The sequence below is a fragment of the Poeciliopsis prolifica genome, unplaced genomic scaffold, assembly GCF_027474105.1.
Source record: "Poeciliopsis prolifica strain line A6 unplaced genomic scaffold, Auburn_PproV2 SCAFFOLD004, whole genome shotgun sequence".
In the NCBI taxonomy this organism is placed as follows: domain Eukaryota; kingdom Metazoa; phylum Chordata; class Actinopteri; order Cyprinodontiformes; family Poeciliidae; genus Poeciliopsis; species Poeciliopsis prolifica.
The window spans coordinates 16,588,105-16,611,750 of record NW_026562379.1 but is presented as its reverse complement, the minus strand read 5'-3'; the positions used below and the strand labels follow the sequence as shown (position 1 = coordinate 16,611,750).

Genomic DNA, 23,646 nt, shown 5'->3' with positions numbered 1-23,646 from the left:
ACAATGCAAACACACAAAATCTTACTTGTATTTTTGTCTAGTTTCTAGTTTCTGATACAAATATCTTAACACAACTGACTTAAGACAAAATGAATTTAGTGACCTGCAGTCGAAGCAGGTAGTCCACAGTGCAGATGATGACGTTGATGGTCGTCGTGCTTCCTGTCTGAGTTCTCAGGTAGTTCTGAAAATCTAAGCAAAACAGAACCAGAAATTTTTACCAATAATTTTATTAAATATAACTGATAGTTATATTTACCATTATTGTGGCCTTCACACAGGAGCTGCAGGAAGCGGAAGAGGTCGCACGTAAACTCATCGTCTGCCATCACTTTCTCGTCTGAGGCAGAGTAAGAACACATAATTAAATACATAATATGTAAAATATCATAGCAAAACATTGTTCTATTGGAAAAAGGAGTGACTACAACTGTTGTAGACAATATGCAATATTATAAAGTTTTCAAAGTGGGTTATTTTCCTCTGATTGAATATGAAGATATGAAATATTTATTTTTTACTCACTTTTACCAAGGATGCTAGTAAATATCACATCATAACATTCTGTTCTGATTAGCAAATGCTAGTAAATTTTCTCTGTTCCAGTTAGTTTGTCAGACTTTTTTTTATTTTTATTTTTTCTAAACTCATTTAACAGAAAACAACGAAATTCAGACATGGACCAGAACAAACATCACTTAAAAAGACACTCAACAAGAACATAAAAAACAGATAAATGAGGACACCAAACCATTGAAGACCCGACGGGAAAACAGCATCATCAGAGGTTTACGAGCAGAACAGCACGCCGTCATGCAGGCAGATCTACTGCACCCAAATACAAGGATGCTCTGAAAACTCCTTCGCTCTGGAAATACGTGAAAAGCATCTTTTTGACCTAAAAGTTGTCAGATTTAGCTGATAGCTCCCCAACAGAAATGCACAAACATCGCTAACTTATCTGCGACAAAACAAAAAACAAAAGAACAAAAGCAAAAGGTGGAAGGATGGTTTTAATACTTAATACAGCAGCATAAATTATTTACTGTTACTTGACAATTCTGTATATTTTCTCCTTTTTGCTAAATATGCTGATATTTTTGTAATTTTTTTCTCATCCATACGAGTTCCCTGTTATCATGCACACAGTTGTCCAGATCAATAAAAGAAAACTTATTGTTGGACAAAAGTTGCCAAAAAATAAAGTTTCAAAATGCCACACGAGGAGAAAGATCTGCACTGTAAAAACATAAAATCTTACCAAGTTCTCTTTGTTTCTAGTGGAAATATCTTAGTACAGTTGAAATAAAACAAAACAAGTAACTTTTCAGCAACATACAGGAGTTTGTTTTAAATCAGTGATCGATTAATATTGATGACAGTAACTAGCTCCACTGGTAGATTATTTAATGTATAACAAGACACTTTCCTCATGTTATAAGTTAAATTATCTGACTACAACTTGCTAAAAGGTTACTTGTCAGTTTTGTCTTATTTCAAGCGTAATAAGATATTTTCACTAGAAACTAGACAAAAACCTGAGAAGATTTTGTGTTTTTGCTTCAACTGAACTGTAATTATTTTTGCAAAGATAGTTACAAATAAAAATCAGAAAAAATTATTGTCACTTGGTCCATCACATAACATCTCCTTTAAAAACATTAGAGGTGGTGAAATTAGTTTTTTGATGCAAAATATAGCTATAAGTAATAAGCTAAGTGTTTTTATCAGCTGTTTATCAATCAAACATATTGATAAACATATTGACTTCTGAAGGACTGAAAATCACGACTGACCAACTTTTCATGCACTTAACTTGTTTCACCCTGAAAAGGGAGAAACTGCAAATTTTCATCCAAAATGAATTAAATAATCTCACCTTTTGAAGTAACATTTTTATTTATTTATTTTGTGCATTTCTAATTACTTTCGTGCTCCATTTCCCCCCAAGAGTTGAATGTAGGAAACATTGCAGAGATAATTTCCTGATTTGATGCAGCTGTTAGGATCGACCTGATGGCGACGTTTGGTTTAATTCCCACTGCTTCTGCACTGCAAAAACTCAAAATCTTACCAAGTATTTTTGTCCAGTTTCTAGCAGATTTAGCTTATTACACTTGAAATAAGACAAAACTAACTTAGAAGTAACTTTGGTCTGAATACGGATTCAGTTCTAGATCCACTGGTAGATTATTTCACTTGTAACAAGACATTTTTCACATTTTATAAGTGGAATATTCCACCAGTGGGACTAGAAGTTTTTCTGCAATATTAAGGAATTGTTGACTAGCTAGTTGCAGAAAAGCTACTTATTTGTCTTATTTTAAGTGCACTAAGATTTTCTTTTCTTTCTTTTTTTTTTTTTTTTACCAGAAACCAGACTGAAAATACTTGGTAAGGATTTGTGTTTTTACAGTGTGCAATTCATTTCAGTTTTAAGAACAGGAGAGAAAGACTGAACGTCCTCCTGTGACTGAGATTACTGGAGTTACAGTAGATCTGAGATGAAACACTCAAGGATGAGAATTAAACTTTGCAATGGCTGCAGGAAAACGGCAAAGATTAATTTAATCAATTCCTTGAATGTGAAATGAAATGCATATTAATTTCACAGCAATTAAAGACTGGTCATGTGATTAGGAGCCAACAAGAGAGAGAGAGAAGACAGGGAGGACAGGAAGGAGAGAGAGAAAGAAAATTTACGTCAGCGAAGTTTCATTTACCACGTTCTAGCTTCTTATCTGAGCGCAGAGGAAGGACACGAGAGGAAAGAGGTTCGTAAAATGAACAAAATGGAGGGAGAGAAAAACAGAGACTCAGTGAGTCCAGAAATCTCAGGACTGGCAGTGGATGATCAAAAAATTCATTTATAAACATTAAAGTCAGCGGTGCACTGCAAAAACAAAATCTTACCAAGTATTTTTGGTTGAATTTCCAGTGGAAATATCTTTGAAGCCAACAGCTTTTCAGCAGATTTTATTTACTTATTTGTTTTAAGTCAATAATTTGTCAATATTGACAAAACATTATTTCACTTACAGGAAAAATGTCTTGTTATAAGTGAAATAATCTGTAACGTTTTATCAATACTGAGGAATCATTACTGACTGAAAACAAAAGCTGTATCGTGCTGAAAAGCTTCTTGTAAGTCAGTTTTGTCTGAGTTCAAATCTAAAACGGCATCTGCACCAGAAGCTGGACCAAAAATACTTGGTTAGATTTTGTGTTTTTGCAGTGTAGCTCTTTTGGAAGCAGCCGTCCACCAACAGACGCACATATAAGCACACAGATTACACAGCCGGGTCCAAAAACGTCCCGGCAGCATCACAATGCAATGAAATTAAGATGCACTACAAAAACAAGTAATCTTTACAAGGATCATCTTTTATCTAGTTTCTAGTGTAAATATCTCAGCACACTGAAAATAAGAGAAAACTAACATACAAGTAGCTTTTCAGCAAGATGTATGAGCTTTTTACAAGTCAATAATTCCTTAATATTTATGGAAAGATTCTGGTTCCACTGATAGAAAGTTTACTTCTTGGAAAATGTAAGCCGTTTCCATAAACGTTAAGGAATTATTCAATTCTGTATCTTGCTGAAATCTGACTCTTAAGTTAGTTTTGTTTTTTTACAAGTGCACTAAAATACTTGCAATAGAAACTAGGTAAAATGAAATGGTGATATTTGGTGTTTTTTCAGTGTGAATCAGTTTTTGTGGTGAAATAGAGACGATACTCACTGGTTCCTTCCTCTGAAACCATCCCAAGTCCCTCCGCCTTGTTCTGCCTCTCAAACGCATTCAAGTCCAAAACACTGTCAAGAACAAGTTTATTAAACAACAGAAAAAAAACAGAACTATTCAAGCAATCAATTAATCTGATGATTATTCTGACAACTAAATGAAGAAACCACTCAGACCTGCAGGTCTGCATCAGAGCCTGAACGCTCAGGAAGAATCCCACGTCCTTTTTGTCCTTCAGGTAGTCCAGCATTTTCTGCACAGCCACATAAAAGGCCGTTTATGTGATAAACAGCTAAAAGTCTAAACGTTGAGCTGTGGGGAACGTTTCCAGGTGGATTTACCTGCTGAACATCACTGTTGCCTCCGTTGAGGATGGAGATTCCCAGTTTGAGTGTGGAAGAAACCATGGCTCCTGGTTCGCCTGGAACAATCACAACCGACAGGCCAGTTTAATCCAGCTCAATCCAGTTTAATCTGGTAAATATCTCTATCTTCTCGGTTGACTAGCATCAAGAAATGATGCTAAATACAAGAAGTAACACTTCTGCCGATGTGCTAATATCGAAGCTGGTTGTTAATTTAGCAATTTTGCTAACTTTCATAATATTTAGCTTCCCCTAAATACATTTTCGGGATAAATTATGAAGCGCTAATTTACTTGGTTGCTTACTGAAGTTCAATGTCTGAACAGATGTTTTTAAAGCTGATAAATAAATAAATAAATAAATAAATAAATAAATAAATAACTTTTCTGGCACAAAAATTACTTTTGACCAAACTAAAAAGAAAAGTATTTGTTTCAGTCACTTCCATGCCAACAGGTGTGAAACAGAAATAATCACTTTGGCTTCTATAGACACTTATAAAAATATGTGTGAAACAATCAGAGGTGGGCAGAGTACACAAAAATTGTACTCAAGTAAGAGAAGCAGTACTTTAACACATTTTTACTAAGTTACTAAGTAAAAAGTATCCTTCCTAAAAGTATTTGGAAAAAGAACTGAGTAACTGATCAAATTATTAACCATTTAATATTTAAAAATGACAAAATTGTTAAATGTAAAGTTAGGTGGAAATTTTGGTATTTACGGACCAAAATGAGTAATACAAAATAACAAAACCAAAGAACAGAAAATGTTTCCAAATCCGATTCTTTCAATAAAAAACTGATGAAACTTTAACAGAATCTACAGATCTGTCTGTGTCTGTCTGGTGAATCTCTGCTTAAAACATGTTTGTTTTTCACTCAGTGGGTAGAAAATCCAGAAATGTTACTCAAGTAAAAGTAAAATAAAAGTTAATTTTTTGAAAAAGGTAACTGAAGTGAATGTAAGTGGGTAAATGTAGCTTGCTGCAGGCAGAGAGTGGCAGCAGCTCTGACCTTTGCAGGCGCTGATCATCTGCAGCACCATCTCTGCAGCCCCGCGGTTGTGCAGACGGGACTGCTGGTACAGAAGCCTCTGCTTCTCCATTTCCTTTTCCTGTGGAGCAAAAAGAGAAGAAGAGCTGAAACCCCGCCAACTGAATCTGCACTGCCCCCCACACACACACACACACACACACACACACACACACACACACCTTCACTCTGATCCGCTTTCTGAAGGCCTTCCTGCTAAAACTACATCTAATGTTGCATCTTATTTACAAACAAGTGTAAATAAATCACTTAAATTTCACTTAGCTTAGTGCTTCAGCCTCAATAAAATTTATCTTTCCCAGTAAAACAAACTAAAAATACAACATTATTAAATTGAAAAATCAATTTTCGCTTTAGAGAATGAGAAATGTTTGATTAAATATTTTATTTTTTAGATATGCACATTGGTTTGGATGCTAACTAAAATCTAAATTTAAACAGTAACTAAAATCCAAATTTTTATATAGATAAACTTTCTAAATTGTACGACAGCATATTAAGGCCTAGCTAAGAAAAACAAATAAATAAAAATAATAAAATTATAACTAAGTCTTAAATTGTACAAGAATACAGTTGAACTGATATGAGAATAAAGTCAAAATAACTAGAAAATAAAGTCATAATGTTACCAGAATAAAACCATAGAAATACCAGAATAATGTCGCAATATTACTGCAATAAAATAGTTTTATGAGAATAAAGTCAGAACTATAAAGGAATAAAGTTATAATATTAACAGAAATAAGAGGTAATATTAAAATAAAGCAGGAGTATTAATACAATAAATTCCTACAAGAGATGAGTCATAATATTACCAGAAAGTGTTTTTTAAAATAAAATTATAGTTTTAGGAGAATAAAGTTGCATGAGGATGAAGTTATATTAATATAAAAATAAATCAGAATATTCCCAGAATAAAGTCGTATTAAACACACAAAAATCAGATTATTATCAGTATTTTCCTTTATTCTCTTAAGTTTATTTGTTCATTTTGACATAAAACGGATCCTATAAGGTTCCGCTTTTCTGTAAATTAAGACACTTTGGTGTAAAAAAATAATTATTTTGCCTAAAACTGCCTCAGTGCTGCCCTCTCTTGGTTGAGCTGTGGCTACTGCATGTTGATTTTCCCATTGATTAAAACGGCAAAGCGTTTTAACGACCTGCAGTCGGCATAAAAAATAATCACATCATCAATAATGACACACACCTCGACTCTCACACAGTGTGTATTAGTCATGGAGGCAGTTATTATTCCAACTGTTGACATCCATCAGAGGTGCAAACACTCAACGGCAGCCGACACTTTGCCCCAGAGCATAACACACACACACACACCCGCACACACACACACTCTTCCACTTCATGCAACCTCTGCTTCCAACAGAACGGTGGACGGTTTTCTGCCTGGACGTCCTTCAGTGACTTCATCCTGAATCTGTTTTTATTGGTAAATTATTAGAAACTTTAGAGCTTAAAGAACTGAAAACATTTTCTGCAGGTTTTGTTGCGTCTTGATGTTTTTTATTAGATAACAGCAACACACTGCAGAGTATTTTGGACTAGTTTCCGGTGCGTTATTATTATTATTACACTTGAAATAAGACAAACTAGCAAGTAAGAAATACAACTTGTTTTAACTAAGTATTTTTTGCATTTTGACAAAAAGTTCTAGATCCACTGGCAGATTATTTCACTTACAAATTGGAAAAAATGTTACAAGTGAAATAATCTTCCAGTGGTGAAGATTATTTCAAAGTTGCTTATTAAACTAGAACTTTTTAAAATCAATATTATGCAATTATTTACTTAAAAATAAATAGTACTTCGATTCTTCAAAAGAGGTTAGGATAGATTTATGGCCTATACAAAACATCTCCATTACTATTTTTTGCTGTACAACATAATTTCTAAATGAGATTTTAATCTGCTAAATTCTGCCTATGATTAGCTGTTTTAGGGCATCCTGTCACTTTAAATCCAAATAAGCTCCTGTTGGCCTCGCCAACGTTTACACTCACACATGAAAAAGGCTGCAAACAGATGCATACGTCTTTGAAAAGCAGAAGTGGAGCCTTCTGCACAACCAGTAAGCGGTTTCTGAACGATAAGTCAACAACAGCAGCCATTGTACAGCAGTAAAACCAGCTGACCAAACGTGATGGAGCTCAGCTTGGCTTGCTCGGTAACGGGAAGTCCCTGCTGATTTGTAGGACGGGTTACTAAAATTTTGAGAATTACGTCGTTCAAGAATAAACTCAAAATATTATGAGAATAAAGGAAAATATTACAACTGAGTTGAATCTCTAGACCCTGAAACGTCTAGTTTCTGGATGATAAGTCGACAGAAAACACTTGACTGTTTCCAGCAGACATTATACAGAGCATACAGCGGTAAAAACCAGCTGACCAAACATCCTGGAACTCTGCTGGGGTTGCTAGGTAACGGTCGGAACTCTGCTGGGGTTGCTAGGTAATGGGCGGAACTCTGCTGGCGTTGCTAGGTAACGGACAGTGCTCGCTGATTTGTTACGTTGCATTCCGGAGGTTCTTGAAACAGCTCATTTTGAAGACAGCAAAAAACATGAACTTATAGCCACAAAACGTCTGGATTGTGTTTATTTTAGGAGTATAGACTTAAACTGAAGTCTGTACTTCAGTTTGAAACAAGCTCCTATACGTCGTTGGAAAGTGACGTGTAATTTGGGTTTGTCTTATTGCAGGTGAACTAAGATATTTGAACAAGAAAGTAGCCAAAAAGATTTGGCGGGACTTTGTGTTTCTGCAGTGATGGAATTAAACTGTAATCTGCCTCTCGGGTCCAGGAACCATCCTGTTGACAAAAGAGGTTAGCCAGCCTCACCCTCTGCATACCATGCATATGAAACCCCTCCCAAAGCACACAGAACTACATCTACCCCTTCCCTCCACCCCTCCACCCCGCCCTATAAAAGTCTGACATGAATGAAAGCGCTGTGGATTTCCTCTGGTTACAGAGCTCCTGTTTCCTTATTTGTCTTTTATTGTGAAAGGTTAAAGTGCACGTCTGGATGTGGTTTGAAGTGTGAGCTTGGGCTTGGACTGTGCAGGCTTTTATTGTAGTCCTTGGTGTGCACAGAGAGGGAGACTGTCCAGTTCAAACTAAAGACAAGTCTGTGTTAGTCATCAGTGGTTAGGACTCAAAGTGGAGCTTCAGGACGATAAGGACTGAAAACACCTGGATTAGTAGGTGAGAGTTAGGCTACGTTCACACTGCAGGATTTAAACATCAAATCCAATTTCTTGTGAAATCCACTTTTTTTTTAATTTTGATTTTTGTTCACATCACAGCTCTGTAAAAAATTAAGAGACCACTTAAAATTATCAGTTTCTCTGATTTTACTTTTTATAAATATATGTGAGTAAAATGAATATTGTTCTTTTATCCTATAATCTCCTGACAACATGTTTCTTTCTCATGAAAGTGAGAAATGATCAAAATGACAAAAAAACATGCAGAGCTTTCAGACCTCAGATATTGCAAAGAAAACAACAATACTAGCATTTTAACTCCAGAAGAGTTTAGAAATCAGCATTTGTTTGAATAACCAGCAGGTTTTCAATGGGCTCCTTGTTTTTTCCAGAGCTGTAAATACTCACAATCTCTACTTAAGCAGAAGCAATACTCTGGTAACAGTAAAAGTACATTTTGTTTTACTCAAGTTCAATTTTTAATTTGAATAAAACAAAATGACTTCCAATAAGTCTAAAATACTTAAAGTTATGGCCATGTAAAACATATTTTAGGAAATTAAATCCAAATCTCAATCGGGATCATTTAGATTGCACAAAACGCAGCACATTCATCACTTTTCATTCTTTGAGCCAAAATCATGAAAGGATTTTAAAAAAAAATAACTCTACAAATGGTTAATATCTCCATCCATGTTGTTTTTCCTCATAGTGTCTTCTTCTTCTGCTTTGTTTGGTTGCATCCAGCTGAACGGTGAAACACCAACACTGTAATACTCTTCTTATACAATCAGTGTTTTTTTTTTTCATTATCTTTTTTATCATGGAAGAAAGAAGACACATGTGAGAATATAAGGAGAAGGAACTAAAATATTTCTCTTAAAATGTAAAGTAAATGTAATGTAATGTAAGTAAAAAGGCCTCAGAAAGATAAATGCTCAAGTAAAGTACAGATACCTGAAAAATCTACTTAGTAACAAAGTATTTTTATTTATTTTTTTACTTTACTACTCTGCAAATATATGTATGTTCTCCAGGGTGAACTGCAAATGGCTGAAAGTGTCCTGCATGTGCAGTAGAGGGCGCAGTAACGTCACACGGAGAGTGTGCAGCAGAAGAAGAAGAGCTCAGTGTTTGTGGAAGTAAACATGGATGCTAACGGTGGAGCATAGTTTACAATTTTAAAGTTGTTCCGACTGTCAAGAAAAGATCAGATTCAGACAAAAAAATCGGATTTGTGTGACTTCAGGCTGAACGTAGCCTAAGACGTGTTAGCCAGGAAAAGGAAGTCAGGAAGTAACTTGCCGCAAATGCACAAAGTCAGCACAATAAAAATAAAACGGCTTGTTTCACTGTTAGTAAGTACTTGATATCATAACTGATATGTTTTCACTCAACCGGGTTACGAAGGACAGCGTTACATTTTCCCATCAGGTTCAGATGGAAACAGTAAAAGTTGTGTCTATTTAGTTTTTTTTTTTAAAGATCCGGTGTTTTCTGAAACTCCCCTAAAATCCCCACAACTTTTAACTTTTGGTCACCCAGCAAGCAGCTTATATGTGCAATTTGGAGGTGCGTGTGCTTCTCTAAAGAAATCTACAGAAGTCACTTCACTTTCGGATCTATGTTATTAGGACCAGACTAAGAAAGTTTTAAAATAAAAATAACATTAAAGTCATAATGTTAGCGGAATAAAGACAGTAATAATATCAGTAAAATTGATTATTCAAAGTTGTGCTACTGATAATAATTTGATGTCGATGTGTTAAATATTATGTCCTATTAAACTAATACCAAAGTATAACTTCATGTAGGAGTTATCATAAAATTACAACTTCAATCTCTTGAATTTTTGTCAAACACTTCTGACTTTTTTCACATTTTTCTAAGATGTTATTCTAATAATTTTATGATTTCATTTTGATATCATTATTACTTTTATCATGGATTACTACTACTTTTTTTGGGTAATATAAGTTTGTTCTTGTATCTTTATAACTTTTTACTTGTATTATTATTTTATTCTCATAATATGATTTTTTTTTCTCACTACAAGTTTATAACTTTATTCTGCTATTATTAAATTTTTTAAAGTATTACTATTGACTTCATTCTAATAATATACATTTTTGTCGTATGTATTTTTACATATTACTTCAGCCTTATATAATTTTTTTTTTCACATTTTGCCACGATTTTATTGTCATAAAATAATTTTATCCTCGTATTATTGTAACTCTTGTATCATTATTGTTTTTCTCATAACATTCTGACTTTTTATATAATAACTTTATTCACAACTTCATAATATTATTACTTTATTCTAGTAATATGACTTTTTACTTGTATTATTACGATTCTTTTCTTGTAATACTGACTTTTCTTATGATATTCTGACTTTATTCTCATATTTTTTGTTTCTTTTCTTAGCCTGGCCCTAACACTCTGTCTTACTATATACAAGTATTTATATAGTAGGTGCATTTTTGTGGAAAATATTTTTCCACAAGAAAACAGTTTCTGCCAGAAAAAAAAACTATTCAGACACAAGCACTTACAAAACGAAATTATTTTTTCAGTACAAGTTTGTGTAATGCTGCCCTTCTAGAAAAGCTTGTATCAGTAGAACTACACAATCACAGCGTCCAAAACTGAAATCAGACTCAAAATATCATTAAAAGGCAAATATCATATATCAGGGTCAAATAAAAATTATAAATATGTTGAAAGTATGAAACAAATCAATCTCAAAGGCCTTTTCATTCATTTTAAAAGCCATTAAGTAATTTTAAAAGCACCTTTTAAAGTGTCTTTAAAGAAATAAAAACTTGAGGAGAAGAAATTGAACTGCTGCTAAAAAGACTTCAAAATAAAAGCATGGATATAAATGTCTAACTGAAACATTCTTCAGAGTCGATGAGCAAAACTTCAACGCCAACGTCAAACTTTATTCAACTCAAAGTAAATTAAATTAACACTTTAAAATTTATTTGGAAAAATTCAATTTTGTGAAGCAAAGTTTGCTAGCAGAAGTGCTAAACACTAAGTAGAACATTAGCTTTGCTATTAGTGCATTAGCGGTCTGCTAACCATTGACCACTGTCTCTCATCAAAAAATGTTTCATTTAACAATTACGAACGTCTTCTTACTACAAAAGCTCCTGCTAATTCTGGGTTAACTTGATGATTGATTTCGCTTAGCTTAGGCGATTAGCTTTAGCATTAACTCATTTTTAATTTGTGTCTGAGCTAAATGAAGAAGAGAAAGTTTGAATAAAGCTGTATTCTGATTGTACAAGGATACTTCAATTATTTCATTAATATTTAAATATTGAATGATATTTATTATTTAACTATTAAATATTAAACTCGAGTCAATGTTTGAGGAATTAAATTGAGTTTTTAGGACCAAAATTCAGTAAGTTATTGTAATTCATATTATGAATTCAGATGTGACTTCGGTGGCCACTATCAGGATTTTTATGGTGAAAATTAATATTACTGTCGTAAACAGATGATATCTGCCTTCAATGTGGTTTTCTTTAAGTTCAGGCTCAGAAGCTGTGATTTGGTAACGACTTGGGTTTGTTTTGCTCTGGGCTTCACGTTGTTGTTGTCTTTAGCTGCACCATCTCTCTGCACTCAAGTCATGCAATTTCGGGACGTTTTGAACCAACAACACCGATCCTGCCGGCGGTCCAGCAAAGGCATGCACAGGTCAGTCCACCACTGCAGGAGATACACGAGTGGCGTGAGTGAACGAAAAATAAAGAATAAAAAGAGACAAAAAGAAAAACGAGGAATATGCTGTGGTAGGAGTTGGGTGGGGGGGTGTGCTGAGTGTGATGTCACGGTGAGGTCACTTGGCGCGCGGGGAGCGGCTTCTCCGCTGACTCCCCTGTCTCCCCTCCCCTGGCCCCCCCATACCATCTCTGTCTGCCGCACCTCAAAGGATGGCTCCTCCCCCTCTTGCTCTCCCCCTTCGTCCTCCTCACCAATGTGACAGCTCTGCAGGAAGACGGCCACAAAATCAGAGCATTAAAAACTTCATCAAAATATCAGTTTCTATCCATTACTGGGGAGGTTTTATGTTTTCACCACCAATTTTACAGAACAATAGAGTAACTATTACCTTCAGTTGTTAAAAAATGCTTTTTATAAATCAAATATGACTTAGAAAAAATTATACTTTCTGATATAGCGCCTTGAAATCGGGTCTCCTGCACTATAAAAAAAAAACAACAATCTTGCCAAGTAAAATTTTAAGACACTTGAAATGAAACCAAAGTAACTTTTCAGCATGATGTAAAAGCTTGTTTTAAGTAAATAATTTCTTAATATAGATGAAAAAGTACTGGTTCAATATGCAGATTATTTCACTTATTAGTTGTTGTAAGTGAAATAATTGGCAGTAGAACTAGTTTTTCATCAATAATAAGGAATTATTGACTAAAAATAAGCTGCTACATCTTGCTGAAAAGTTACCTGTAACTTAGTTTTATCCTATTTTAGCTGTACAGAGAAACTCGACCAAAGATACTTGGTAACATTTGGTGTTTTTGTAGTGTGAAAAGCTCTTTCTAAAACTTTGCCTTCAGGAAGTCATCACAAAATGGCTCCTCTATTAACCCTTTAGCAACGTTTGTACCAGCATTGACTGAGAAGTAGCTCCTATAATGACCTCAGCAGAAGAGCAGCTGTTTACTAATTGCTATTGGCTAGTCTAATTGCTACTGGCTAGTCTGGAGGAGCCGAATGAGGGAGGAACTTCGTCCTCGAAGGCGGAGCTAGATCCACCTAGATGTTTTGGTTGCCATGGAGATTAAAGGATTTCTCAAACATGCATGAAAGAATCAAAGCAACTCTCCAGGTGTGACTTTCATGAGAGAAAAACACATTACAACATGATGTAAAGCTAAAAAAATAAGTTAATTTAACATAATAAAGGAAACGAACCTTTGCCATAATATCAGCATAAGACATGTAAAGACGGTCGACTTCAAGTTTCCTGGAATGAGAAAACAAAAATAAACAGAAATAAGAAAGAAAGACAGACTGACATCTTCAAAAAGGCGAAAGCTGAAACCCGCCCTCACAGTTTCTCTGTCAGAGCCGTGCGACTGAAGTGCAGAATCAGCTGATGAAGAGGATCCGGCTTTGACTCCGTCTCCTCTTCCTCCTCCTCCTCTTCCTCCAAGGCTTTCTAGTTTTGGGAAACAACAGTGGTTCTAAATGAGAGCGAATGTTTGTTTTCTTCTAGCTTCGCTTAGCCCACGTTGTTAGAAACGATCACTTCCTAGAGGTGTGGACTCTGTTGGCGTTTTGACCTTCACCAAATCTCTAACGTTTTTCAGTGTTGCTTTGATCTTATCCTGACATTCTGCAATCTGGCCCAGTCCAGAAAGTGTTTTTAGTAAGAAAAATGACAAAAAACACATTGATGTCTGGGAGTTTGCCCCTGGTACCATTGGGAAGTTACGATAAACAAATCAAATGTGTTTCTCAAAAACTCTGAAAGAGTTAAAAGTGCCAAAAGAAGTTTGTTCTGATGCAGATTTGTGCTGAATGCTACACGGTGCTGCGCCCCACGCTGACTAGCTGCATCTCAACACCAAGAATAAAATTACTAACAGGAAATGTTTGATTTTGACAAAGCAACTCAAGACTATTTTTCTTATGCTTCTAAATTACAGATATTTGTGAAATATTATTTTAAAAAAATCATTTGTAGTAGAGAAACTTTTTGATTTCCATGCATTTTATATCACTGGAAAGCTTTAAAAATCTGTAAATAACTCAAAATGCCCAGAGTTGACATTTTATTCTGGCCAAGTTAGGTGGTCTGTGAGTGTTTGCTAAATGGGTTCTTAGAGTGAAAAGGTTTGAGAAACACTGACGTAGATAAATCTCTTTTTTTTTAAGCACAGATTGTTGTACATTTAATTTAATGATATGTTATTTTTAAAAGTTTCTGTCTTACACCTGATGAAGGGGATGAGCTTAAATCAACATTTGTGCGGTTCGAGAAGTTACTTACTGACAAGTCATCGATCATCTTGTCTTCAAACGAGTAGCCCTCCGTTTCCAACCAGTTGCGCTTGTAGGCGTTTAAGAACATGTTGATGGCTCGGTGCCTGCGACAGAAGAGTTAAAGGACTGTTGGTCTGTTGAAACGTTGACGGTTTCATTGGAAGAGTTGAGGATCGTTACGTTGGGATGTTGTAGAGAGGCGTCATCCTGAAACAGGCCACCACAGCTCTGCGGCGCTGCTTGGACAGCAGCTTGTGCCACACCATTTTCTTTGACTTGTAGGGATGCTCAGTCTGAAGAACAAAAGCAGACAGAAGCCATTTTTAATCTGTTTTTTTATGGGTTTTTCCACAGCCGGGGGAATTGTAGCGACACTCACCACCTCGATGTGGTAAAGGACAGCAGAAACCTCTTGTACTCTTTTTACCACTTTCTCTGGATCTTCGGCGTCTTCAGCCTTTCCAGACATTTCCTTGTAAAGAGCCATCTGCCAGCGCATCGCTGGATCCTCCACCTGGACCCAAACAAATCAACAATGTTGTTAAGGTCTGGCTTCCTGTCCTCAAATTTAATCCTAAAAGTGACCCGTTATGCTTCCTTGAACAACTCCTTCCTCAAACTGTGATCGCCCCCTTGTGGTCCATCACCAGGTACTGCATGTAAACAACCATTTGTGGTGCTGTGAGCTCAAACTGCTGTGCACACAGTTAGCTTAGCAAAGGACTATGTTTAAAAATAATAATGAATAAATGCCTTTAAGCGGGTCACTCAAAACAAAAACAGTAGAAAGAAAAGAATGTCATGTTTACTTAACCCATGATTTGATTCTTTGAACGGCTCTTTGTCATCAACGGGTTTCAGAACTACAGCTATTGTTAGTTTTGTTTAATCAAAAATGAATGAAATAATTAAAAATAATTTAATAGATAAATATAATAGGGGTGGATTATTTTAGATTTCATGGTACAGAAGAGGATTTTTGTTTCTAGCAAAGCAACTCAAGTCTATTTTTCTTTTATTGTGCTTCTAAATCGCATATAATTAATGCACACAACCACTTGTAGTAAAGAACAACTTCTTTTTTTATTTCTGTCAGCAAGAATGAACAAAGAAAACAACAATATGAGTATAAAGACTAATATTTTCATTTCAGGTTGTGTATATTAACATTAAAAGGTTTAACTGGAGAAACTCTGATCTATGGGCTAAACAAAACATGTTCATCATATTTTTCGCACTAAGTTATTCAAATTCAAAAATACTTTAATGATCCCAAGTGGAAATTAAATATTGTTGTAACTCAGGCTAATTCAGATTCTTCAAATAGTTATTGTGGAGTATCTACTATCTATTCTATCATTTAATGAGACTTTAATTTGGTCAGTAGCTCAGCAAAGTGCTGGAATTCTGGTGGCGTTGCCAGGTAACTGGCTGGCGTTGCCAGGTAACTGGCTAGGGTTGCCAGGTAACTGGCTGGCGTTGCCAGGTAACTGGCTGGCGTTGCCAGGTAACTGGCTGGCGTTGCCAGGCAACGGTGCAGTGCCCTGTCAACAGCTGGAAGGTTTTTGAAACGGCAAATTTTCTAGACATATTGACACACATTTACACTCTCAAAAACGAAGAAAAGTTATATTTTGTAAAGAACATCTGCCTGTACAACTGGATTAAATCAAAGTTCATTTCATTAACAAAATTTTAAAATCATCAACTGTAGAGGGGAATTCAAATAAATACGTAAACAATAACAAATAAATACAAAATGTTGTAAAAACACAGAAACAACTAGGATATATGAGCTTGTTTTAGATTTATTATCTGTGTTTTACAAAAATAACTATAAGAACTTAAGATGCCATTTACTGTTAATAGAAGGGACACAAACTGAAATTAATTAAAATACATTATTTACACACTCAATTTAAATTAAACTGTTACAATGAATGTGAAAGGATGTGATAGATGCAAAAGATTTAAAACAGTGTCTGTTCCACATCATATTTCACGTAAAAGTTTTCTGAAAACCACCTTAAAGAAAATCGACTCACCTTGCCTTGCAGATGAAGGTTGTTCTGCAAGAACTCCCTCACCTCTTCATCTGTGTCTTTCTAAAAGGTAAAACATTGAAAAAAACTTCATCATTGTGAAGGCTGCTGGTTATTTAGAAGTATTTACTCTAAATATGCGAAGCATTTACAGAGCCAGTTTTCTTAATGTTACAAAATAAAGCTAAAACACACATATAGCTGCGTTTCCATTACAAATGTTTGAAACTTTTTCTGCTAATGTCGAGAAAAACTACTTCGTAATCGCAAGGTTTCTATGAAATAAGAAATTTAGTTTAAAATAACGTGGGAATAGTTTTTTTCCACGCGATTAGTCATTAAAAAACACAGTGGTATCAAATGGAAACAGTTACAGAAGATTATATTAATCTATCAGCCAATCAGAAGGGATGTCAAAGTTTTATTCAGGAATTGAAGAGACAAGCCCCGCCCACTACAGGGATTTTGGAGAATTTGTAGTCGGCCATTTTTACAGAAGACCAACACGTTCAAATGACGCACAACTTTTTAAGAACTGTTGTGAGAGCTCTGAAGGAGCCAGAAACAAAAAATCATCATGCTACTACTACTTCCTGTTGTCTGCTTCGTCATTTCCGTCAGTAGTAACATCCGGCTGTTGACCATGTGACTCGTATGATGCAAAAACAGTGATTCCATAATCATCATAATATTAGTGGTCATCAGATATTGCTTGTTCTAGCTCCACTGGCTGATTGTTTCACTTTTAACCTCGGAAGAATATCTTATAATAAGTGAAATAATGGAACTGGGATTTTAATTAAAAACAAACTCATGGTGCTGAAAAGTTACTTATAAGTTAGTTTCTTAATTCAAGATATTTGGATGAAAACTATAAATACTTTGTCAGGTTTTATAATTTTACAGTGTATTTTTACAGTTATTTTTATTTAGGTGTTAATTTTATTTATGAAACTATTGTATTGCAGAAGGAAATTAACACAACATGTTCACAACAATATTGTTCCTTAAATAAAGTCAATTCATTTCAGTGAACACAGTACCAGTGAGTATCTGATCTTAGCCAGATTGATGAGCTCCTGGTCAGCAGGAGAGCACATGTTGAGTCCGATGGGGAGCATCTTCTTCAGCGCCGCCACAATCAGGGAGGTCTGCACAGAGTAGCGGTCCCCTCGTTTCTTCTTCTTGCTACGTTCCTGCTCCGAGCCTCCAGACTGAAAAGAACGGCAGGTCAGAGAACATGCGACTAGAAAACTGAAGAAGATCGAAGGAAACAGACGAGGCTAAAACAGAAAAACTAACACAAAACAAAACAGGACGAGGTGACGGACTGATACACAGAGACCGACATGAGAAACGACATGCAGACAAAGTGAATCAACGTGTGTAAACACTTTTTCCTGCCAACATGAACTGTTCCTGTTCAGTTTGGTTCATCGCTGCTTCAGCCCCAACTGCTAAACACAGCTCAGCCTTATTGTTAGTAGTGTGATGGACAAAGTTCCCTATTGACAGCTCTTGAAGGTTTTCTCACACTTTGACTGTTGTCTGGTCTCACCCTGTAAGTAAGAATAAATAGTGGAACTTCAGGTTCTAAGAACCCGTCCTCACAGCTCTGCTAAGTTCGCTTTAAAACTGCAGTTTGTTTACCTAGAAAGTTCAGTTTGGTGGACAAAATAGTGAACTCTTGTCCACCTACAAACCACAGTCTTGCAGTTCGAATGCATATCAGACTGCTAAAAGAGCAGGAAGTGGTCTGCAGTGCAGGGCATTCTGGGTAAATACAACCAAAACATTAATGCTAGTCTAGTGCTAGCAAGAGAAACAGCTTGTGGTTTTTTACCAGACTAAAGAGAAATCCTACAACCGCTAAAATCCGATCCTGCTCCATTTTTGTTTACACCTCATGATGAAGAAAGTTGCGCTCAGAGTCTTTGTCAAAGAATTTTACGTTTTTTTTTCCCCCAGTGTTTATTGGTGCAGCGCCCCCACAGGCAAGGAGAGGAACAGCTTTTTCAATTAGTTTGGATTATTGGACTCAGTCAGTGTGAAAAAAAGTATGGGCAGCTGAAAACGTAGAAAACGGTTTAATTTTGGTCCCCAATCGAACAGAGTCCACCGGACTATCAAATGTGAAAACATCCTTAAAAACATTGACTACAGTAAGGACTTTACATATGAAGACATAAGATTTAATTAATAGAAACTGTATAAACCATCAGTTACACAATGATTAAATGTTGCATTATTTAGCATTTTTAATGTGGTCAATGAGCATGACAAGAATTGATGAGTCCAGTTAGTCGATTTGCGGACAGATGGGGTAGATTTAGATTCCCCTGACAAATTCGCCGTTTGAGAAATGTTGCACAAGGATCAGAAAATCCTTTTCTGGTTGCAAGCAGGTAGTGAGCACAAAGTTAATACAAATGCTGAAACGAGAAGAATCCTCCGGCGCAGAAATGCTGTAAAAAAAAAACAATAAAAAACAAAAATCCAAGCGTCAGGGACAGAATTCGACAAACAGCAAACGAGCTCCACAGCTGAATCCAACAGGGCCGATCTAAAGGCAAAGTGTTTATTGATCAGACAAAAACACTATGGATGATGACGCTCGGCTGCAGCGGAGCAAATGCTCAGCTGCTCATCCGAGCACCATGAAACCTGTCAGGCCACTACCATCTACAAATGGCTTTCATTAAGCCTTCCACACCCCGTAATCACACAAACAGACATGAAAAACCAGCGCTCCCACAGCCCCATCCAACAAGAAGACAGCACTTCTGAGAAAAGCAAGGAACATTGTTTAAATGCATTATGAGCGCTCCTATACACCAAACAGATGCTGCTAACAGCTTGGACTGTAAGCCGCAAATGATCTGCAGCTGCTACCTTACACAGCTGTAAAAACTTTGCCAGCCAAAGATAAATAATTAAGTAGCAATTATTAAGAACTAAACATTGGTTTAGTGTTTTAGGATTAGCTAAACATTAGTTTAGCTAGCACATTAAAGCCTAAAGCACTAAACCAAAGCAATACACTTTGGTTTAGTGCTTTAGGGTTTAACGTGTTAGCTAAACACTTTAGCTAACACACTACAATAACAAATATTTCCGCGAACTTTATAACTGACAGCCATCTTGGCAGGCAGTTGCTACAGAGTTGCTATGACAACAATAAACAAGCCACAAGCTTAGAACTAGCGCTCGCCTCGTTTCTAATTTATAAAAATATAAGTACATTACAATTGTTTCTTGGTTACAATTTTTGAGTATTCTGGACATCAAACAAAATACATATCAGTGGTATTTAAGTTAGCACTTACTGTCGAACTAGCAAAATTAGCTTTGCTAATGTAGATTTTACGCGCTAGCTAACTCGAGGGAACTATGTATTGGGTATATTTAGTGGAAGCAAATACTAAAACGCTAAATTCATTCCTGAGTAAAATAAACTAACCTATTTATATTGTATTGTTATTGATTAATTGTCCAGTTTGGTGTACAGGAGCCCGACTGTTTCCTGCTTTTACCCACAGTGATGCCGACTCCAACAGTGAATAAGCACAGAATCTCCTTTATGTGAATGTATTTGTGTGACTAATGGGGGAGAGCTCGATGAAAAGCCTCTCAAACTCAGGGTGCCATGCGATCAGCACAGCGCTCGTGCACAAACACAATCTAACCTCTCCGTCTCCGGCCTAGTGACCCGGCGTCCAACCACCGACATCGGATATATGGAGAAAACACAGTTAGCGACACTAAACCGCCACTTACATTATCCTGGAAAAGGATGTGTCAGATTTCATTTATTACAAAACCGTTAATGTGAAATGAATGAAATAATAATTAATTAGCCATGTGTTTAACTTTCAGAATAAACAGGAAATGACGATGTGAATATATGAATGGATTGCTTTGACGCCGTTCTCTGCTTGGAGTGTTAGTGATACATAAATTATTAGAGTTTAGTTTCTTAATGTGTTATGTCTCAGTATGTGGCGGATCAAACATCTGGAGAGAAGGGAATGTTTTGTTCGTACCTTGGTCATCTTACTCTTACTGTCAGCAGTGAGGAAGGACATGTTGTTGATCTCATTCATCACCACAAAGTTCTGCTCCTCCCGCTTAAAGTTCTGCAACAAAAACACAAAACAGTCTTTACATTTCACTTAATTGTCTCCATAATCTAAATGAGCAAAAAATATATATATACTTGGTAATTTTAGGAGTTGTGTAGCAACTACATACATTTACCAGAGTAACCTTTTTGAAAGAAATGTTCTTCTAGGAGTTTTTTTTACGTTGAGTAATCTTATTATGAAGTATTTCTGCTTTTATTTGAGTAAAATTTCTGGATTTTCTACCCACTGAATGAAAAAAAACATGTTTGAACCAAAAATTCACCAGACACAGACCTGCAATTTTTGTTAAAGTTTCATCAGTTTTTTATTGAAAGAAACTGATTTGGAAACATTTTCTTTTGCCTGATTTTGTTATTTTTTTGAATTCTTCTCATTTTGGTCCTTAAAATACCAAAATTTTCACATTTTGTTCCGTCTGATCACATAATTTTTAAATATTAAATGATTGATAATTTGATCAGTTACTCAGAACTTGAGTAGATGTTTCACCAAACACTTTTTTTACTCTTGCTTGAGTAATTTCTTGGACGGATACGTTTTACTTTTGAGTAAAAATGTGTTATAGTTGTGCTATTCTTAGTGGAGTACAATGTTGGTACTCCATCCATCAACCTCTGGTAAAAATCCCCCAGAGAACCGCAAACGGCCCCCGGGTCACACTTAAATGTTGTATAAAGTAGGTTTAAATGAAAATTAGCAGAATGTGCCAATTGTTTGTCAGATTAATCAATTAATTGTTGACTTTTTAAGTCCAAGCAAAACCATTTTAGAGAATAAAACATTACTAAAACTCTTTTGACAGTTTTCTACATTTTGTTCTTATAAAGTAAGAGTTCAATAGTGGAAAGAGATTCCAAAATGATGGAGCCTTACATGTGATTTGGACCAGAAGATGAACACCTCTCCCACCATCCTGAACAGTTCTTCTGCATCCGGGTCCGGACAGGTCAGCCACCTCGCCCTTTTCACAGAAACAGAAAAAACTGAGTAAGAGAGGCACAACATATCTTTGCTCAAGTTAAAAGTATCCAAGAAATTACTCAAGTAAACTGATCAAGTTATTAATCATTTAATATTTAAAAACTGCATCATCAGACAGAGCAAAATATAAAGTTAAGTGGAAATTTTGGTATTTTCTGACTTAAATTATTTATATAAAAAGCATAATGACAAAATGAGGCAAAAGAAAATGTTTCCAAATCAGTTTTTTTCAATATAAAACTGATGATGTTTTAACAGAATCTGGAGCTGTGAGTCTGTTTCTGGTGAATGTTTGGTTAAAACATGTTTGTTTTTCATTCAGTGGGTAGAAAATCCAGAATTCATGCTCAAATAAGAGCAGAAATACTTCATAATAAAATACTCCAAAAAGTAAATTGTTTTTCAAAAAGTTACTTAAGTAATTGTAACTCGTTCCAACCCAACTCTGCTGATGAAAGATGAACTCAACATCTAAAAATGAGTTTTGATGTAACTAAAAAAGGTAGTAGCTGTATTTCAAGCAGCTGTGGTGACCAAACGGCGCCGATCCGGATCTCTGACCTGTTGTTGTCCACGTAGCGGATGAGCAGGGGGTAAAGGGCGTACAGGTCCCGACACAGCACAGCGAACTCGTCCCGTATGGTCCCGTTCTCGCTGTCCACCTCCGACTTGCCCTCCATGCGCAGGTGCTCCTCCTCTGCCACCACCTTTCCCGCTCGCTTCTTCAGCTTCTCCATGGTGGGGATGAAGTGGGACTTGAGCATCTCCGGTTTCGCCCGGCTGACGATGGGCTGGGCGAAAACTGAACATCATCGATGACAAAGTCAATCACTGAGCAGCAACTTCGGTACTTTAAAGTTATATTATTGGCAGATAAGTTAACTTGTAACACAGAAAAAATGTTGGGTTATGACTTATACCAGTGGAATTGTTGTTTTGTTTCGTCGATAAAAGAGAATTATTATCGATTGAAAAATTAATTTCAAGTTAGTTTGTCTTATTCCAAGGAGTATTAAAATATTTGTGCAAGAATCTAGACCAAAAATACTTTTATTTTGTTTTTTTAAACCCAAATGTATGAAAGCTAAATGCAGATTTAGCATAACAGGTTCCTTTTAAAGTACAACATATAAGTTTTCAAGCCTTCAGATTGAATGTTTTTCATAAATCGATTTGTTTGTAAGCGTCACCAACCGGCTAATCTCTTCATCCAGGACGCCTCATCGATGCCCAGGTTGTTGACCACAATCTTCATGATGCTGCCCAGCAGCTGGTTGAGCTGCTCCGACGTAACGGCGGTGCACAGCTGCCCCTCCTGCTCCGGGAAGTTCTCCAGCCCCCTCTCCCACCAGCGGGGCAGGTAGTTACACAGCATGGGCAGCGTAATCTCAATCACATGGGGCATTTCTGTGTAGCGAGCTCCAGACTCAGAAAGGTCGTGGATTTCCTTCATTAGGACGTCCAGCTCTGGGATGTCGGTGCACAGCTCCTCTACTTGGTTGGGAAGTCCCAAAACTGGAGAGGAACAGAGGAAATTTTTTGCGGTCAGAATCAGATTTTTTGGGGCTAATTTAGAAATATTTGCTAAGAGCTTTGCTGTATTTGTGCTTGTATACAATGTTAAACGTGACTTTTGGTTCCAAGCCACTTGAATCGATTGCAAGATACTGGAGGGACTGATTGATGTAATTTTGCCTCTGGAGTTTAGAGGCCCACATAAAGAGCTACAGCGAGCCAGATTTGGACCCTCGCCTCCACTTTGACACACGTATTTTAGAGGAAAAATCGTAACTCACTAGTTCTCTCTCTTGGAGTCTTGGTGGTGTAAACAGAGAAAGAGTTGAATTCATTGAGTGTTGGTTCCAGGAAGGCTACTGGCATAGCTGCTGCTAAATGAGCTAAACACTCTCCAAGCGCCGGCCGCTGTCTGCAAAACAGGGTAGAGACATTACGTCATGAAGTAGCTGCCAGCTAGCTTTTAAAATAAATACGCAAACAAAAATGCTAACATTGGTGGGGGCAAAATGTACCAAACTCTTGCCAGATGTTGCC

At 36.2% G+C, this 23,646-nt stretch overlaps 1 protein-coding gene across 7 annotated transcripts in view; it reads right to left on the bottom strand.

Moving 5' to 3' along the window:
• Positions 1–23,646, bottom strand: part of ryr1b (ryanodine receptor 1b (skeletal)) — a 96,122-nt gene that overhangs the window by 14,386 nt on the left and 58,090 nt on the right. Inside the window, exons 67-87 of one of the 7 annotated variants that reach the window (XM_055028738.1) lie at positions 23,391–23,521; positions 22,789–23,109; positions 22,156–22,396; positions 21,487–21,574; positions 20,512–20,604; positions 20,155–20,169; positions 17,512–17,682; positions 16,472–16,531; positions 14,806–14,940; positions 14,607–14,719; positions 14,434–14,530; positions 13,493–13,599; positions 13,353–13,404; positions 12,324–12,404; positions 5,127–5,226; positions 4,087–4,166; positions 3,922–3,998; positions 3,743–3,816; positions 2,724–2,741; positions 260–340; positions 104–192 (exon numbers count right to left, since the gene is read on the bottom strand). In XM_055028738.1, coding sequence (XP_054884713.1) covers positions 104–192; positions 260–340; positions 2,724–2,741; positions 3,743–3,816; positions 3,922–3,998; positions 4,087–4,166; positions 5,127–5,226; positions 12,324–12,404; positions 13,353–13,404; positions 13,493–13,599; positions 14,434–14,530; positions 14,607–14,719; positions 14,806–14,940; positions 16,472–16,531; positions 17,512–17,682; positions 20,155–20,169; positions 20,512–20,604; positions 21,487–21,574; positions 22,156–22,396; positions 22,789–23,109; positions 23,391–23,521 — 2,224 coding nt within the window. The remainder of the gene's footprint in view (positions 1–103; positions 193–259; positions 341–2,723; positions 2,742–3,742; positions 3,817–3,921; positions 3,999–4,086; positions 4,167–5,126; positions 5,227–12,323; positions 12,405–13,352; positions 13,405–13,492; positions 13,600–14,433; positions 14,531–14,606; positions 14,720–14,805; positions 14,941–16,471; positions 16,532–17,511; positions 17,683–20,154; positions 20,170–20,511; positions 20,605–21,486; positions 21,575–22,155; positions 22,397–22,788; positions 23,110–23,390; positions 23,522–23,646) is intronic. The other 6 variants (XM_055028741.1, XM_055028740.1, XM_055028743.1 and 3 more) reach the window with 6 other exon arrangements.